The 19611-nt window shown below is 43.9% G+C and overlaps 1 protein-coding gene across 1 annotated transcript in view; it reads left to right on the top strand.

Moving 5' to 3' along the window:
- Window positions 1-837: 837 nt before the first annotated feature.
- LOC143768559 (uncharacterized) overlaps window positions 838-19611 on the top strand; it is a 44515-nt gene continuing 25741 nt past the window's right edge. The window contains exons 1-4 of the mRNA XM_077257203.1: window positions 838-1033; window positions 2565-2702; window positions 8801-8926; window positions 11500-11607. Coding sequence (XP_077113318.1) covers window positions 850-1033; window positions 2565-2702; window positions 8801-8926; window positions 11500-11607 — 556 coding nt within the window. The 5' untranslated portion in view covers window positions 838-849. The remainder of the gene's footprint in view (window positions 1034-2564; window positions 2703-8800; window positions 8927-11499; window positions 11608-19611) is intronic.

Here is a 19611-nt window from a genome sequence, read left to right as displayed (position 1 = left end):
TCCGCTATTGTGAAGCTTGACAAGTCAACATATGAAGAGGGAGATTTTTTACCTTTTGTGCTAATGTCAGCAAAAAAAAACAATCTAATAGCTTAACATGAGGCTAAACTGGTCCATTGTTTTATTTTGGTAGATTGTGCTTTACTGTATAGCCAAAATTGATGTACCCTTTTGTATGTATTACTTTACAAAAATGTAGTCCAGAATTTAAGGAGTTTGCTTTTAAACTAGAAACTTCACTCTTATAATTTCCACACTTTCACAAAAAAATACCAGTTAATTGCAACTTGACCCATTAAACATGGTTCAGAAGAAATACTCTAGAAAATATTACAATGCTAGCAAATATATACGATACACTATACTATTTTGTCAATCAATGCAATTCACTGGAGGACTGCGTTTCTTACAAGTCTTGAGCAAGTGAGACGTCTTTGTATAATTGCAAGATCGCTGGGGGCCCAATCAGAGAGACCCCCATTGATGAGTAGAACATGTGTCTCAAGACCTCTATTCCTACTCAACGTATGAAAACAGTCAGGAAATAAAAATCCATAGAACTGATGGAGATAGTAAAAACTATATTCTATATAGCCCTGCACACTCGTGGGGCCCCAAGAGATCTTACAGTACATTATCACCTCTCCTGTAGATATGTCATAAATATTATGTGTGAGAAAACTCCTTTAAAACCAATATTGTGTGTTCATTACTATTTTCTATGGGTCGGATTTACTGTTCTTATCGCTCATAGTATTTGTATATTATGCTACAATAAGCACATTTTTTTATTACTTGCATTCTTTCATCTACAATATGTCTAATTTCCAGGTTTTCTTGACCAAAAAGATGTTATCTCAGAGATCTTTGCTACTTTTAATGGTGCTTGGTCAAGCATGTTCCCTTCCTCAGCCATTCAAAAGGGCAAGACTTCAGGTACTTCCCAAAGATCGAATCTCTAAACCTATTCCAAAGCCTATTCAAGAGATGCCGAATGTTCCACTAGAAACACTAAATAAAGATGGACTGACAGGTTTGAGTGTTTTTTAATATATTTTTTGCTATTTTTTTTTCCACAGCGCATATATGACTATGAGGAGTTGAGAAGATGAATACAAAAGTTGTTTTTCATTCGCTTTCTATAGCTGAAAATGTGGCAAGCTAGTCAGAAAATTATTAAATAAGTTCTGTATTTAAGTAAATATTTCAGATGTATTGCAGATCATATAGTTCAAATTGGTTGCTTTGTTCTGTTTGCGTGAACAGATTATATATGACTGCTGATCAGTAGTGATGAGCGAGTATACTCGTTACTCAAGAGTACATGTGGTTGCCTGTTTGTTATGGAATCCCCACATGTATTCAGGCTGTCTAGCAGCCACAAATCATGCAGCTACGGAGACAGAAACTAAATCTCCAAGCACATCTAAATACTCAGAGATCACTCGAGCATGCTTGGGAAATCTCGAGTAACGAGTATGCTCGCTCATCACTACTGATCAGTAAAGGGTAATTGATTGGCGTTTTTTTAGTTCAGCGGGGTGGTTCGTGTAAATGAACTCTTACAGTGACATGAGCATTATGATGTTGAAGAACTGTGCCATTATGCTGAGAAGGATAAGAGGAGTATGAATAAGGTAGTGGGTAAGCACCAAGGGTCAGAGTCCAGGAGATCATATACAGTATGGCACCTTTAGAACCTATACTCTACTTTCACGATTATATATATTTCAGTGTGAATGAAGCTGAGTCACCTAGTATGTTCCTGCAGTGCTGTGGGGATCCCAAGGTTTGGGATAGCTTTGTAGCATTGACTAGTCAGGTTGAAGAATTGTCAGTGGAGGAAAAAAGTAAGCAGGTAAGAGAACATGTGACACTGGCAGACTAGGGCTAAAGGTGCCTTCAACTCTGCTCAAATTAAAAGTCCCACTGTGGTAAAAGGTGGGAATATCATCAGATTCAGTAAAAGTTTGGGGACTGTGAGTAACTTCACCTATGTGTGGAGCAAAATAGGATTAGGTCTAATTTGGTGCAACTGTAGCTGTGTCTGAAAGGGTTCAGCTGAGTTTTAGCTTAAGAGACTAGTAATCAGTTTATAGCAAGAAGCTAGCCGTCCTGTGGCCAATAAAGTAGCATAGATTGTTGATACTGGGACATTTTTGGTATGCCATGGGTGGTAAGAAGGTTTGTTACTGAGGCTTGTTAGAGCAGAGTCAGTGATGTGGAGAGTAGCTGAAAAGTTGTTTCATTAAATTTATGAATATTTCTCAATTTGTCAAAGTAAAAATGTGGTGGTGAGTGTAAAAGTAATTGGATCTCTGTAAAGAAACATTGCCTAATTCAAAGGGGGAGTTCCACTGTATGAAGTGGAATACTATACTATACTATATTGGTATTATGTTCTAGCATGTCAAGAGTTCTGTACCACACAAAGTGACTGACAGCCATTAACCTTACTTGCGCTAATTTGAATATAACCATCAAGGTTATTGTACCTTTTTTCTGGCTTACTGCTGCGGCTCTCGGCCACTTCTTACATACTCTTTTGTGATATTTCCTTTAAGGTTCACCAGAAACTCCAGGACTGAATCCTCTGCCAATTATCAATTCAAAGGACAGTCTACCTGTACCTATAGGAGAAATATCTGACTACGCTGCAACTGTTGGAGATAAACCTATCTTACCAAAATTAGGAGTTCCAGGTAAAATACCTCAAATTTGTCTGAGTTTGTAATTTGTCTGAGTTTTTATGTAAGAAAACTTTCAGAAATGTGGAGTTCTACTGACAGATGAAACCACCAATAGATCCATTCACTATAATGAGGCAGCAGAGTTACTCTGGACTCCATCTGGTTTCTGTTCAGTGGTGTCCTTTTCAGAAGAGCACAAAACTGTGACCGACAGCACTTTTATGCAATCCTACAAAGACGGACAACGCCAGATCACAGGTTTTATGGCGTGCACAGTGCCTTCACGTGCCTCATTATTTGCAATGTTTTGCTAGAAGTTCCATGTGAATAACATATTTCAGAGACACAGAAACCCTCATGTAAGTGTTCAGCACAGAGCACAGGATAAATGTGCGCCGATCCTTAGTGTGATCTTTTTGGAGGCATAGTGAAAAAATCAAAAGCATGTGTAGAATTGGTTTTATTCTTTTTAGGCCATTTCTTTTGTGGTATAAGTGATTAGGTGACTTTATTTTTCGGGTCGGTGCGCTGTCACACTCTAAAAGAGGCTTTTTATTGTAAAAATTAGTTTTTGCATCACCACTTTTTGAGAGCTATAATTTTTCCATATTTCGGCTGACATAGTCATGTTATGGCATGTTTTGCGGAACGAGCTGATGTTTTTATTGGAACCATTTTTGGGCACATGACATTTTTTAATTGCTTTCTATTCTGATTTTTGGGAAACAGAATGAGCAAAAAACAACAATTCAGGAATTGCTTTTTTGTTTATACCATTATGCTTGTGGTAAAATTAGTATGGCAGCTTTATTCTTCGGGTCAGTATGATTAAGGCGATATCCAGTTAATATTTTTTATGTTTTGGTGCTTTTACACAATAAAAAATGTTTGATAGAAAATAAAATTATTTTTGCATTGCTTTATTCTGAGAGCTATAACTTTTTACTTTTCTGCTGATGGAGCAGTATGATAGCTTGTTTTTTGCATTACAAGATGATGCTTTCAGCGGTACCATTTTTATTTACATTCGTCTTTTTGATCTCGTTTTAATGCACTTTTTGTTCGGCGTTATGATAAAGCATTGTTTTTTGCCTTATTTTTTTCTATGGTGTTTTCTGAATGGATTAACTAGTGGGACAGCTTTATAGAGTGGATCATTATAGACGTGGCAATACCAATTATGTGTACTTATATTGTTTATTTTTTATTTATATAAATAAATGTATGTATTGGAAACATATTTGATTTTTTTTTTTTATTTGAGGATTTAAAAAAAAAATATTTTAACACTTTTTCTTTTTTACTTTTTTACGTTGTCCCATCCTAAGACATCACTGTGAGGGTTCATACTCACTTGCGAAAATAATGGACGAGTGCAATTCAGTGTCCTTTGAAAAGCCATTAATTCATATGCAGCTACTGTAAAAATTACACTAACAGGTTATAATAGAAAAGATAGAATAGATATATACACATATAATACATGTCAGTGACACACACACACATATATATATATATATATGTATTTATATTACATAGATATAGGGAGATAGATAGAAGATAAGCCCGTAACTCATTTGCCGGCTTTTGTAAAATCACTGCAGGAGCCGACAGGATAGGAGACTTATACTGTATATACAGTTGTGCTCAAAAGTTTGCATACCCCTGTAGGATTTTTGTTTTTTTGGTCTTTTTTTCAGAGAATATGAATGATAACACCAAAACTTTTTCTCCACTCATGATTAGTGGTTGGGTGAAGCCATATATTGTCAATCTACTGTGATTTCTCTTTTTAAGTTATAATGATATCCCAAAACATCAAAATGACCCTGATCAAAAGTTCACGTACCCCATTCTTTAATACCATGTATTGCCCCCTCCAACATCAATTTGAAGTTTTTTGTGGTAGTTGTGGATGAGGTTTATTTTCTCAGATGGTAAAGCTGCCCACTCTTTTTGGCAGAAAGCCTCCAGTTCCTGTAAATTCCTGGGCTGTCTAGCATGAACTGCATGCTTGAGATCTCCCCAGATTGGCTCAATGATATTGAGGTCATGAGACTGAGATGGCCACTCCAGAACCTTCACTTTCTTCTGCTCTAGCCAATTACAGATCAACTTGGCTTTGTGTTTTGGAATGTCCAAGTACGTCCCATGCTCAGCTTCCTGGCTGATGATTGCAAATTTGCCTCAAGTATTTGCTGAGAACGTGCTGCATTCATCTTTCCTTCAACCTTGACCAAGTTTCCTGTGCCTTTGTAGCTTACACATCCCCTAAACATCAGCGTTCTCTCTCAGGCCTCTCATAGGCCTTGTTAACCTCTCTCCAAATGTAATGTTTGTGGTTGTAGCCAAAAAGATCAATTTTGGTCTCATCACTCCAAATTACCTTGTTCCCAAAGTTTTGAGGCTTGGTTCTATGCTGTTTTGCGTATTGTAGGTGAGATATTTTGTGGCATTTGCGCAGTAATTGCTTTCTTCTGGCGACTCAACCATGCAGCCCATTTTTCCTCAAGTGCCTCCTTATTGTGCATCTTGAAACAGCCACATGGCTAGTTTTCAGAGAGTCCTGTATTTCAGCTGATGTTATTTGTGAGTTTTTCTGTGCATCCCAAAACAATTTTCCTGGCAGTTGTGGGTGACATTTTTGTTGGTCTACCTGACCGTGGTTTTGTTTTTACAGAGTCCTTGATTTTCCATTTGTTAATCAGTTGAACACTGCTGACTAATTATCAATTCCTTGGATATTTTTTTGTATCCCATTCCTGTTTTATACAGTTCAACTACCTTCTCCCATAGATCGGTTGACAATTCTTTTGCTTTCCCCATGACTAACAATCCAGAAACATCAGTGGCTGGATGAAAGATGCAAGAGTCTGTCTGGATCCCAGAAACTCACTCAGCTTTTATGCACATACACTGATTGCAAGCAAGCAGGTCACAGGTGAGGATGTTAGTGACCATTCAAACCCATTTGTGTCAACTTCTGTGCATATCATCAGGCCAAAATCACCAGGGTATGTAAACTTTTGATCAGGGTCATTTGGATGTTTTGGGTTGTCATTATGATTTAAGAATAGAAAACACAGTAGTTTGACAATAAATGGCTTCACCCAACCACTAACCATGAGTGGAGAAAAGGTTTTGGTGTTATCATTCATATTCTGTGAAAAAAAGGTAAAGAAATAAAAAATTCTTCTGGGGTTTGTAAACTTTTGAGCACAACTGTATATATATATATTTTGAAGAATATTTGGTTTTAAAAGGATGTGTACAGTTGTGTATTACAATGCAATTTTATCATGAGCTTTTAAATACAGGGAACTGCTGTATGTAAAAGCTCATGTTAAAATCACATTGCAATCAGATAGCAATCGCAATGCACTTGGATGTAAAACAGATGCTAGGTGTGAAAATCGCATTGTGTAACACCCCTGCAGGCATCACTGCATGGCCTCCCATCCCCCACCTGCTTTTAACTCAAACTCACTTCTCTGGTCCATGCTTATGGTCGATGAGTTCTCTCTGCTGCCAGCTTCATGCTGTGTGCCTTATATCTGCTGCTTGCTCTGTGCATGCTCTGTCTGTGTGCATAGGGGGGTGGTGTGTCTTGTTGAAACTGTGTGCACCTTTCTAAGGTGTCCCCGGCCAATTGCCATGAGGCTTCCTGTATTTAAGACTTCCTGACCCATTGATGGGGGCCTGTGCAACTTACTCCCTCAGTCAGTTCTCAGCTGCTGAGATGCCAGGCCCTGTCTCTGTGACTCTTGTGTCTGCTACCCAGTGGGGCATTGTACCCTGGTCTGTGTCCTGTGTTTGCCACTCAGTGGGGCAAAGTACCCTGGCCTGTGTCCTTGTGTAGCCACCAAGTGGGGCTTCATACCCTGGCCTGTGTCCGCCACCCAGTGGGGCCTCGTACCCTGGCTTGTGCCCGTGTCTCTGTGCCTTCTCCCATTCCTGACTCTGTCTTAGTCTAGTCCTGTTCCTGTGTCTATTTATGTCCCTGTCTTGGTTTGCTTTCTCTGCTGTGCGTACTCTGTGTCTTGCTTTGCTCCACTCTCGGCTCTGCACTCTGTGTCTTGATTTGGTCCGCTCTCAGCTCTGCACTCTGTCTTGCTTTGCTCTGTTCTCGGCTTTACACTCTGTATCTTGACTTGTGACCTCGATCTGCACTCTGAGGTTTTACTCTCGGCTCTGCTTTCTGTGTCTTGCTCTGCACTCACCTCTGCACTCTGACTTTGCTCTGCTCTCAGCTCTGCACTCTTTGGCTTTGCTCTTGGCTCTGCTCTCTGTAGCTTTGCTCTGCACTCAGCTCTGCACTCTGATTTTGCTCTGCTCTCAGCTCTTCACTCTGTGGCTTCGCTCTGCGGCTCTGCTCAGCTCTCACTCTGCGGCTCCCCTCTTTGCGGTTCTACCTTGCTCCGCTCCTTGTGGTCCTTCCCTGCTCTGCCTCCTGTGTCTCTGCTCTTAGCTCCTCGTCCTGTGTCTCTGCTCTTGGCTCCGCCTCCTTCTCTTGACTCTGCCTCTTGCGTTTCTGTAATTGACTCTGCCTCCTGCTCTTGGCTCCGCCTCCTGCATTTCTGTACTTGATGCTGCCTCCTGCTCTTGGCTCCGCCTCCTGCGTTTCTGTTCTTGGCTCTAGCTCCTGTGCTTCCGCTTTGCGGTCTTTCTCTACCTGTTCATAAGTCCTGTCTGAACATGTTCTTACCTGTTTTCATATATCTGCCTGCATACCGGTCCTGCATACCGGTCCCTACCGGTTCTTCCAGTGTACCTGCCTTGTCCACCTGTCCTGCCAGAGCGCCAGCCGTACCTGCTTGCCAGAGAGCCAGCCGTGCCCGCCTGCCTGCCAGTGTCTCTGTTGTACCCGTCCGCCTGCCTGTGTCCCAGCTGTGTCTGCCTGTCTGCCAGAGTGCCAGTTGTGCCCGCTTGCCTGTCTATGTTCTGTTCCCTGGTGGGTTCAGCAGCCACAGCCAGACACCACTCTGGAGTGGTACCTGGTAGCTTCCTGTCGCACAAGTCTGATCTCACCATCAGAGGCTCCAGCGAATACCAAGGAAGCTACTTAGTTACGCCCCTTCCAGGGTAGTCTGGTCTGTGGCACAGTGGGGCCACACCCCCGCATGTCCGTGCCAACCAGTCTGGGTGCGAGTGTGACACATTGTACTTGCATGACACTCGCATGACACTTGCATAGCACTCGTCCGTTTTTTCGGCCCGGAAAATGTACCATTTTTTTTCTCGCAGATGGGTTTGAGCCCTAACACATCAGATTGCTGATCTGATATTCTGCAATGCATATGCACTGCAGACCATCAGAGCAGAGACTGTTAGACAGGGAAGGAGGCATATCAGGTCCTGGTCTCTGCAGGCACTGGGAAGCCACCTTCCCTGCAGGACTCGGAAAGACCCCACGGCCATCTTGGGTCCGGGGGCCTCCAAAGTCGTTGTACTGATGGAAGAGAGCAGAGAACTCATTCCCTACACGATGCTCATCTATACCGCAGTCACTACTGATAGCGGCATGAGATGGGTTAAATGCCTGCAATCAGTGCTAGCACCAATCATGAGCTGACTCCTGCATGCAATCCCCGCGGCGCTCAGAGTGAGGCCACGCAATTGTGCCGCCGTACATGTACTGCTCCTTGTGGGAACGCAGCTCCAGCAGAGCAGTACATTTTCAGTGCACGTTGGGAAAGGGATAATATCTAACACTCATTCCATACTTGTCACACTGACAGCAGACGGACACACGGATGACAGGAAACAGATGTCACATACATATATACGGATGGCACACAGACATGGTACTGTTTTTCCTGTACAGGAATCTTACCAGGACATGTGAAGGAGTCCTTAGCTTAATTGCCAATGCTCACTTGCCCAAAGCAAGCGCTACCTTAACTGATTTGTGTTTGCGCACCAACACTCCTGGAGCCCAGTGGCGCGCACAATGTGCATACTTACATGGTTTTCTTCCTTGCTTCTGCCAGCAGCAGATACTTCATGACCGGGTATGCAGTAAGAAGCTACTCTGTATTAAGCATTCTCTGAAATCAAAGTCTTTAACATAGAAGTATTCTTGTTTTAGATGTAATATTTCTTCCTTTTAGGTATACCTGATGTTCCACAATTAAATCCACTGCCCGTTATTAATGCAGAAGACAGTCTACTTTTACCTAATGGTGATCCTGCAATTATTGGAAATAACCCCATTGTGCCAGAATTAGGAGTTCCAGGTAGATAATATACTTTATTATTATGTAAATGTGTCTAGATAAACTTGCCTTTTTTGTTGAGAAAAAAAAGTAGCAAAACCCCCCAAAAAGTTGTGCTTTTGAAAAGTTTTGATATTTTTACAGGACAATGAACAATATTTAAGAAAAAAAAAATGTGTTCATTCTTCATCTAAAAAAGTGTAACAAAAAGTGATCAAAAAGTCATTCAGCACAAATTAGTACCAATCAAAACTATGGTACATCTTGTTTTGCAAAATATAAGAGTGATGAAAACCTACAGAATTTGTCCCAAGACACTGAGACAAGGTTAAACCAAGTATACTGTTGTAGTCAAATGTATAGTACCATGATTAAACCTATACAGAAAGCCTACACAGACCATGAATAATTCAGACATGACTTTATTTTTAACATATAAGAGCATTTAAAGCAGTGCACACTGTTAGGCTACTTTCACACTAGCGTCGTACGACGCACGTCGCAATGCGATGTTGCGACGTACCAATGCATACTGTGCAAGCGCCGCACAACGGGGTCAGCGGATGCAGTTTTTCAACGCATCCGCTGCCCCATTGTGAGGTGCGGGGAGGCGGGGGCAGAGTTCCGGCCGCGCATGCGCGGTCGGAAAAGACGGTCACGACGCACCAAAAACGTTACATACAAAGCTTTTTGGTGGCGACGGACTGACGCAACACGACGCAACCGTCGCACGATGGTTGCGACGTGTGTCAATGCATCGCTAATGCAATCCTATGGAGAAAAAACGCATCCTGCAAGCACTTTTGCAGGATGCGTTTTTTCTACAAAACGACGCATAGCGACGTGCAGTGCACGACGCTAGTGTGAAAGTAGCCTTAGAGGGTAGTGACTGAAGTTAAATAGGTGACCGGTGAAGTTTTGCCCAGCAACCGACTGCTGAGGTAGACAGAAAAAGGAGACAGTTGGTGATTGGTCCAGCCCAAAGTGAGAGGGGCAAAGGCCAGTTAAAATCAATGAGTTTCTGTTTTAGTCAGTTATTGAAGGAGTTCATTGGTGACAGTTATAGAGTGAGTTCAAGGTGCAGTGGGCTGAAGCACGTTGTGGGCAAAGATGTTCTGGTGGTATGAGTTCGCACAAAATTCCCCCCACGAACATTCCTGCAACTTCTGGAGTCTAAGGCCTCTTTCACACTTTCAGCTCCCATCACAATCCGTCAATTTTTGAGAATGCAGGATCCTGCATTTTCTCATAGACTTGTATTAGTGACGGATTGTGACGGATGGCCAGCCGTTTCATCCATCGTGCACTGGATCCTGTGTAAAAAAAATGGTCCATCGGGCAGAGAAAACGTTCAGAGGAACGTTTTTTCTGCACGTCGGAAAATCGGTCAGTGATGCATCCTGTGCTGCCTGTCACTGGCTAGAATAGAAGCCTATGGGTGCAGGATGCACCGCTGTCTGTGAAAAGCAGGAATCCAGCGACGGGTCCCGTCTTTTCAAAGAGAGCATGCTTGGAAGAATTTCCTGTCAGGGCAATTCTCTCTCTCTCGCTCACTCTCTTTTTCTTTTTACTATGCTGCTGACTAAGCAGCATCAATAAAAACAAGATATAATGTTAAAAATAATAAAAAAAAAAATCGCAATATTCTCACCTACTGACGTTCCACGCAATGTATTACTAGGAACGTTAGCTGCTGGGAGCATCGCTGCGCGGGACACTGGTAGGTGAGAATACTGTGATTTTTAATTTTTTTTAACCTGGTTCGTTTTCCGCTGCGAAGACGCATACACAACAGGTGCACATAGCCTTGACGGGTCCATCAGAAAGACGGGCCCAGTGCACACGTTTTCCACAATCTGCACAGGATCCGTCATTTCAACGTCTTGACGGATCCTGTGCAGATTTGGAAAACGGAAGTGTGAAAGAAGCCTAAGGTTCAAGTCTGGGACTAAGGAGAGCACTGGCAACCCTACCGTACAGTGGAAGATGGACTTGGAACCGTATGAAGAAAACATTACAGATCTTTGGCATATTGTGGAGCTGGTTCGGGAAACCCTGGGGCTAATATGAGGATCAAGTGTAGAAGTAATCCATGCTGAACATGAGAATAGGAGTGAGATGTTCTATGTGAACGAAGCAAGTGACGCAGGGTGGTGTGCCTGATATCGTGTGTTAAAGATAGCTGTATTTGAACTGTTCAGTAAAGACAAACTTGTTAAAACAAAGCAGGGGGTGCCCTATTGACTGTGCAGCTGTTCCTGGATCTAGTATCATGGAAACAGTGGAGGCCTGCAGCCAAAACATGAGCCAGCTGCACTTTACTCACAGCACATGGAAATTTAGACACGGTTTATTTGTGGGGTGCCAGGGTGTTGGAGAATAAAAGCACCTAACCCATGGCTACCGCTATGCGCACCTTACAGTATGTGCAGTCTTTCCACTTTATATGATTGCCTGCTCCAGCTGTGAAAGGCTCAACCCTTGTTCCTGAGCCATACCTTTGACATACGTATATGTACAACTTGGTGCGCAAAGTGGTTAAAGAGGAACCCTTAGCTACCTTTTGCATACTCTTTTGTGTTTTATTCCTTCAGGTTCACCTGAAATTCCAGGACTGAATCCTCTGCCCATTACTAATGCAAAAACCTGTATACAGCTGCCTAAAGAAGATTTGTCTGTTAAGGATAAAGCAGAAATAGCAGGTATGGTTTTCATGTAGAACGTCAATTGTGCGGGAGTAAAATGTTGATAAATGTAGAGTAATGCACCTAAGACGGAGTAACCCTACTTATGGATATACAGGGTGGAGCGCGGTAATTTGCTTTTTTGCACTGCATGCTGTGGCGGCACTGTCGGTCGAAGAGAGGGGAGAGTGGGTGTGGCTTACAGTGGCTGATGGGAGATTTGTATTCCTCCGCCTTTCAGTTGCCATCATGCAGTGGACACGTGAGGAGAGGTCATTTTGTGTTGAAGCGTATTTTTCAAATGCCCACTCGATCATTGCAGTGCAGCGTGCTTTTCGTTTACAATTCACTGTTCCTCCATGCGGACGTGTTCCTGGACGGCAATCAATTGTAAATTGGGTGAATGCATTCAGAACAGCAGGGAATGTGTCATATGTACGAAGGGGACCTGAGAGAAGGATTACAACACCACAAAACATCGAGAGAGTTAGAGCAGCAGTACTGCAATCTCCGAAATGCTCTGCTCGGAAGCAATCATTTGCTCTTGGCATTTCAAGACGTTCTCTCCACCGGATTCTTCATGATGAACTGAATTTTCACCCGTATAAAATGTGCGTGGTCCAACAATTGTCAGCACGGGACTATTTGACACGGCGGACCTCTTGTGAAGACATGTTAGCAACGATACCCCGTGACGCAATTGTGTTTTTTTCTGATGAGGCACATTTTCACCTCAGTGGGTGTGTAAACAAACAAAATATGCATTACTGGAGTGAAACAAACCCCAGAGAAGTTCACGAGAGACCTCTGCATTCGGACCACGTCACTGTGTGGTGCGCCATATCACGAGTAGGCATCATTGGTCTTTACTTTTTTCAGGATAACGGTCGTGCCATAACTGTGAACTCCGAACGGTACTTGTCTATGATACAGGATTATTTTCAGCCGGCTCTTGAGGCAATGGAACTAGAGGATACATGGTTCCAACAGGATGGTGCCACTGCAGACACAGCGAGGGTTACCATGAATTGTTTGAGGCAAATGTTTCCTGGACGGCTTATCTCTTTGAGGGGAGATGTGAACTGGCCAGCACGCTCACCAGATTTAGCCCCATGCGATTTTTTCCTTTGGGGTTACCTGAAGTCTAAGGTGTATATCAACCGTCCCAACACCTTGGAAGACCTAAGGAACAATATTGAAGCTGAAATTGGCAGAATACCAGTGGACATGCTTGTTAGAGTTCATGAAAACTTCAGAAAACGTATGCAGCAGTGTGTGGATAGCGAAGGTCGACATTTGCCAGATACACTATTTAAAACCATGTAATTTAAAAATTCCATTACTGTTCAGTATAATTAAAATATAAAATAAATTTTTCTAATGATCATAATTTTTTTATTTCATTCCCAAATCAGCAAATTACCGCGCTCCACCCTGTACATTAAATGGGAGTATACGCGGGACTACAGAACAGGAGAAGGCCTTGGGTATTCTGGTTACAAGTAAGCTGAGCAGCAGTACTCAATGTCAAGCAGCAGACACAATATCAAACAAGATTTTAGGGTGCATAAAAAGAGATTAAATCCTGTGATCCCATTAGATTGTTATTCCTTTATAAATCGCTTGTGAGACCACATCTAAAATATGGGTTTCAGTTTTGGGCCCCACATTTTATTTAGGATATTCAGTTAGATAGAAAGAGGTTGGAAAAGTTGGGCTTGTTTAGCTTTGAAAAATGACGCCTCAGAGGAGAACTCATTGACATGTATAAATACACGTGTGGTCAGTACAAAGGACGGGCGCATTACTTTTTCCTTACAAGGACCTTACTAAGGAGCAAGGGACATTCATTACGGGTAGAAGAAACGCGATTCTGGCAGCTAAGTAGGAAAAGGTTCTTTACAGTTACAGCTGTCCGAATGTGAAATGCCCTACCACAAGAGGTAGTAATGGCTGACACAATAACAACCTTTAACCCCTTCATGACCTTGGGATTTTCCATTTTTCCGTGTTCGTATTTCGCTCCCCTCCTTCCCAGAGCCATAACTTTTTTATTTTTCTGTCAATTTGGCCATACGAGGCCTTATTTTTTGCAAAACAAGTTGTACTTTTGAACGACATCATTGGTTTTAACACGTCGTGTGTTAGGAAACGGGAAAAAAATTCCAAGTGCGGTGAAATTGCAAATAAAGTGCAATCCCACACTTGTTTTTTTGTTTGGCTTTTTTGCTAGGTTCACTAAATGCTAAAACTGACCTGCCATTATGATGATTCTCCAGGTCATTACGAGTTCATAGACACCTCACATGTCTAGGTTACTTTTTATCTAAGTGGTGAAAAAAAATTCCAAACTTTGCTAAAATAAAAAAAAAATAGCGCCATTTTCCAATACCCGTAGCATCTCCATTTTTCACGATCTGGGGATGGTTGAGGGCTTATTTTTTGCGTGCCGAGCTGGCGTTTTTAATGACACCATTTAGGTGCAGATACGTTCTTTTGATCGCCCGTTATTGCATTTTAATTTTTTTCTCGCTACGCCGTTTAGCGATAAGGTTAATGCTTTTTTATTGATAGATCGGGCGATTCTGAATGCTGCGATACCAAATATGTGTAGGTTTGATTTTTTTTTATTGATTTATTTTGAATGGGGCGAAAGGGGGGTGATTTAAACTTTTATATTTTTTTATTTTTTTCACATTTTTTTAACTTTTTTTTTTACTTTTGCCATGCTTCAATAGCCTTCATAGGAGGCTAGAAGCTGGCACAACTTGATCGCCTCTGCTACATAGCAGCAATCATCAGATCGCTGCTATACAGCAGAAATGCAGGTGTGCTATGAGCGCCGACCACAGGGTGGCGCTCACAGCTAGCAGGGATCAGTAACCATAGAGGTCTCAAGGACCTCTATGGTTACTATGCAGAAGCATCGCTGACCCCCGATCATGTGACGGGGTCAGCGATGACATCATTTCCGGCCCAATGGCTGGAAGCACCGGTTAAATGCCGCTGTCAGCATTTGACAGCAGCATTTAACTAGTTAATAGCGGCGGGTGAATCGCGATTTCACCCGCCGCTATTGCAGCCACATGTCAGCTGTTCAAAACAGCTGACATGTCCCGGCTTTGATGCGGGCTCACCGCTGGAGCCCGCATCAAAGCGGGGGTTCTGACTTCGGATGTACTATCCTGTTCGAGGTCAGAAAAGGGTTAAAAAAGGGCTGGATGATGTCCTCAGCACACGTAACATTGAGGGTTATAGTTAATTTAGTGAAAAAATGCACAATTGGTGGAGGACGGTTGAAGTTGATGGACTTAGGAGTTTTTTCAACCTATGCAACTGTATCTATGCAATGTGTCAGTAACAGAAGCTGCTCACTGCTTTGGAGGTGGAAATGGCACCCATATTCCTTGGGCACCTGTGCGACTGCACAGGTTTAACCAATTGTTTCTCCACCCCTGCTATGAATATATTTACATAGAGGCATGTCCTATATCATATGTGGAAAGATTGTTATGTTTGTTGTAAAGATCTAAAGTATCTATTTATATAATTGCCTTGTAATGTTTTCATTTACTGTTCTGTCCATATGTCACCGTATCCCAGAATTCCAAGAGGAGGAAGTTCACCGACCGCCATATTGGGACACCCAAGTGACAAGTGTGTCAATATGGAAACTGCTGCTGCATACCTCCCAACCGTCCCGATTTCAGCGGGACAGTCCCGCTTTGGCACCGGGGTCCCGCTGTCCCGCTTCGGGCATTTAAAATCCCGAATTTGCGGCCGCCGGTGAAGCCCCGCCCACTTCCGGGACGTAGAGACGATTAGGACTAGTCCCGCACTCCGGGCGGGGTCAGTGACGTAAGCGGCCGGCATGATCACACTCTGCAGCCTTTGTTTAGTAAACCTGGGCCAGGAGATCGGGGAAGGAGGGACCAGCTGCGTGGGCGGCGCCGACTCCAGCCTGGTGTCTCCCCCACCACGCACCGCAACGCGCATGCGCGGGAATCTGTGGTACCCGATGCTGAGGCGCAGAGTCTGGTCCTTGTGTCACTCGGAGGCGGCAGCGGCGTGTGAGGGGGAGGGAGGCGGTCATCATTACCGGCACACACCGGCATGCATTGTGTATGGCGGATAAGGGGCGGCAGGGAGAAGCCTGCAAACCAGATAGTGCAGTGTGTCCATGCACCTCTCCATCCACAGGTAGCACTGTAACACCTCTAACAGTGCCAGCCAGCACCCTCCTAGTGCCAACCTGGCTGTGGGTGTGTGTGTGTGATGGCTGGGTGTGTGTGTGATGGCTGGGTGTGTGTGTGTGATGGCTGGGTGTGTGTGTGTGATGGCTGCGTGTGTGTGATGGCTGGGTGGGTGTGTGTGTGATGGCTGGGTGTGTGTGTGATGGCTGGGTGTGTGTGTGTGTGATGGCTGGGTGTGTGTGTGTGATGGCTGCGTGTGTGTGATGGCTGGGTGGGTGTGTGTGTGTGATGGCTGCGTGTGTGTGTGATGGCTGCGTGTGTGTGTGTGATGGCTGCGTGTGTGTGTGTGATGGCTGCGTGTGTGTGTGTGATGACTGCGTGTGTGTGTGTGATGACTGCGTGTGTGTGTGATGGCTGTGTGTGTGTGTGTGTGAAGGCTGCGTATGTGATGCATTTGTGTCAAAGCTGCATGTGTTTGTGAGCTGCGTTTGTGATGCTGCGTGTGTATGTGTGATACTGTGTGTGTGATGCTGCATGTGTGTGAGCTGCGTGCGTGTGTGAGCTGTGTGTGTGCTGCGTGTGTGTGGGCCGTGTGTGTGAGCTGTGTGCGTGTGCATGTGTGTGAGCGTGTGTGTGTGAGCTGCGTGCCTGTATGTCACTATACAGTATGGAGAACTGTGGCCATTATACAGTATGGAGCATCATGTGCGGTCATTATACAGTATGCAGCATCATGTGCGGTCATTATATAGTATGAAGCATCATGTGCACCCAGCATACAGTATGGAGCATCATGTTTGGTCATCATACAGTATGGAGCATCATGTGCGGTCATTATACAATATGGAGCGTCATGTGCGGCCATTATACGGTATGGAGCATCATGTGGGGCCATTATACGGTATGCATGCCGTCATTATACAGTATGGAGCGTCATGTGTGTTCATTATACAGTATGGAGCATCATGTGTGGCAATTATACAGTATGGGGCATCATGTGCGGTCATTATACAGTATGGAGCGTCATGTGTGGCAATTATACAGTATGGGGCATCATGTGCGGTCATTATACAGTATGGAGCATCATGTGCGGTCATTATACAGTATGGAGCATCATGTGTGGCCATTATACAGTATGGAGCATCATGTGCGGTCATTATACAGTATGGAGCATCATGTGCGGTCATTATACAGTATGGAGCATCATGTGCGGCCATTATACAGTATGGAGCATCATGTGCAGTCATTATACAATATGGAGCATCATGTGCAGCCAGTATACAGTATGCAGCATCATGTGCGGTCAATATACAATACGGAGCATCATGTGCGGTCATTATACAGTATGGAGCATCATGTGCGGCCATTATACAGTATGGAGCATCATGTGCGGTCATTATACAGTATGGAGCATCATGTGCGGCCATTATACAGTATGGAGCATCATGTGCGGTCATTATACAGTATGGAGCGTTATGTGTGGCCATTATACAGTATGGGGCATCATGTGCAGTCATTATACAATATGGAGCATCATGTGCAGCCAGTATACAGTATGCAGCATCATGTGCGGTCAATATACAATACGGAGCATCATGTGCGGTCATTATACAGTATGGAGCATCATGTGTGGCCATTATACAGTATGGAGCGTCATGTGTGGCCATTATACAGTATGGGGCATCATGTGTGGTCATTATACGGTCTGGAGCATCATGTGCAGTCATTATACAGTATGGAGCATCATGTGCAGCCATTATACGGTATGGGGCATCATGTGCGGTCATTATACAGTATGGAGCATCATGTGCGGTCATTATACAGTATGGAGCATCATGTGCGGTCATACAGTATGGAGCATCATGTGCGGACATTATACAGTATGGAGCATCATGTGTGGCCATTATACAGTATGGAGCGTCATGTGTGGCCATTATACAGTATGGAGCATCATGTGTGGCCATTATACAGTATGGAGCGTCATGTGCGGTCATTATACAGTATGGAGCACTGTGTGGCCATATTTTTTTGTTTATAACTATTGTATATGAAACAGTGTGATCAGCAGTGCTAAATGGGTGTAGTTGGGACGTGGATATGGGTGTGACTAATTATGAATGGGTGTGGTCAGAGGCATGGCCTAAAATTTGTCCCTCTTTCCCATCTTCAAAAGTTGGGAGGTATGCTGCTGGTACCAACCTATTGTGCGATACCACCAGCAGAACACCACTGCACCATACAGACACACACTCTATATGCCGTATGCACCACACACTCACACACGCACACACTAACACACACACAAAGTCACACTCACACTCTCACATGCTCACACACTCACACACTCATACTATCATACTCATGCAGCCTCTTGCGTGGTACCACCAGTGGAACACCATCGCGAACACACCGCCACCGGGATGAGCCGAATGATTCAAAGACTACTGCCATCTTTACACAGGAGGAGTGCATGCACAGTTTTAATGTGACCACCGCTGTCTGTCTGTACAAAGATGGTGGCGGCCTGATTTACTGCACCTGGGCAAATTATGCGCAGGTGCAGTGAATCATTTGCCTGATCCCGGCGGCAGATGCACGATGTATCTGCAGGCAGAGGAAGCCGGTCACATTAAAAGGGTTTTCCTATGAACGAAAATTAACTGTGTCTGAGGCATACCACATCTCCTGGGCGGGGGGTGGGGGGGTGTTTCTGAGTATTTGTAACTGCTCAGAGATGTAGTTTTCTGTTGCTCAGCTGCATGATTTATAGCTGATAGACAGGTTGAATACATGTGGGGATTCCCTGGCAACCAGGCAACCCCCCATGTACTCAGGCTGGCTAGCAGCCATAAATCATGCAGCTGCATCAACAAAAACTAAATCTCCGAGCAGTTACAAATACTCGGAGACCCCTGAGAACCTGAGCAATGAGTACACTCACTCATCACTATCAATAGCATGTTTTTATCAATTAACAAAAGGCAAAAGTGAATAATAAGAAAAGAAATCTAAATCACATCAATATTTGATAATCAGATGCACAAATAACAAGTTTTATATTGCCATTAACTGGAAAAGAAACAGCTGTCTTTGAAATCTAAAACTGGGCGAAGAACAGCAAAATGCTGCTACAGAAAGGGTGAGGTTGCGGAAGACAGTTTCATACAAACAGAAAAACTGATCAGCACATGCAAACTACAGTAGTGTGTGTTGGTGCCAGCTAAGACAATGATTATAAGGGAAGATATAACTGCACTCCGAAGTATTAAGAGTAATAGATTTAGAAAATTGGAACTGCATTACTGCCATAGAAAATAGATAAACACTCCATTATGTATTTCCACTTTTCTAAAAGTATTACTCTTAATACTTCAGAATGCCCCTATATCTTCCCTTAGAAGTTTCATGTCAAAGGTAATGTGGAGCGCCCCCACACCGCCGCAGGGCCGAGGGGTACCCGGAGCCGGGCCTCTAGGTCTCAGTCCTGGGGTTGTCACGGTAGCTAGACCCGGTCCGTGGCCCTGTCTGTCAGTGGGGGACGTCCGGTGCAATAAGTGATGTTGTAGCGGTGCAGTTGTGGGGTGCAGGTCGCGGTAAATAACGAGGACACCAGGTTGCAGTCTCTTTACCTCTTTACTGAAGCTCTCTGGGTCCTCAGTCCGGAATACGGCTCACCAGGCTGCGCAAGTCCGGCCGGTCCAATGGCACTTCCAGAGCTCTCCTTGCAGGTGGAAATCGGTGCCTTCCTTCTAGCGCTATGTGTTGCAGTCCTTCCCTGCTGTGCTTACGGAAAGTACCCCACAACTGTTGTGTCTGTTTCTCGTGTTCC

Source organism: Ranitomeya variabilis, chromosome 4, assembly GCF_051348905.1.
Source record: "Ranitomeya variabilis isolate aRanVar5 chromosome 4, aRanVar5.hap1, whole genome shotgun sequence".
Lineage (NCBI taxonomy): Eukaryota > Metazoa > Chordata > Amphibia > Anura > Dendrobatidae > Ranitomeya > Ranitomeya variabilis.
The sequence above is the reverse complement of the archived record's forward strand: the minus strand, read 5'-3'. Positions and strand labels throughout refer to the sequence as shown.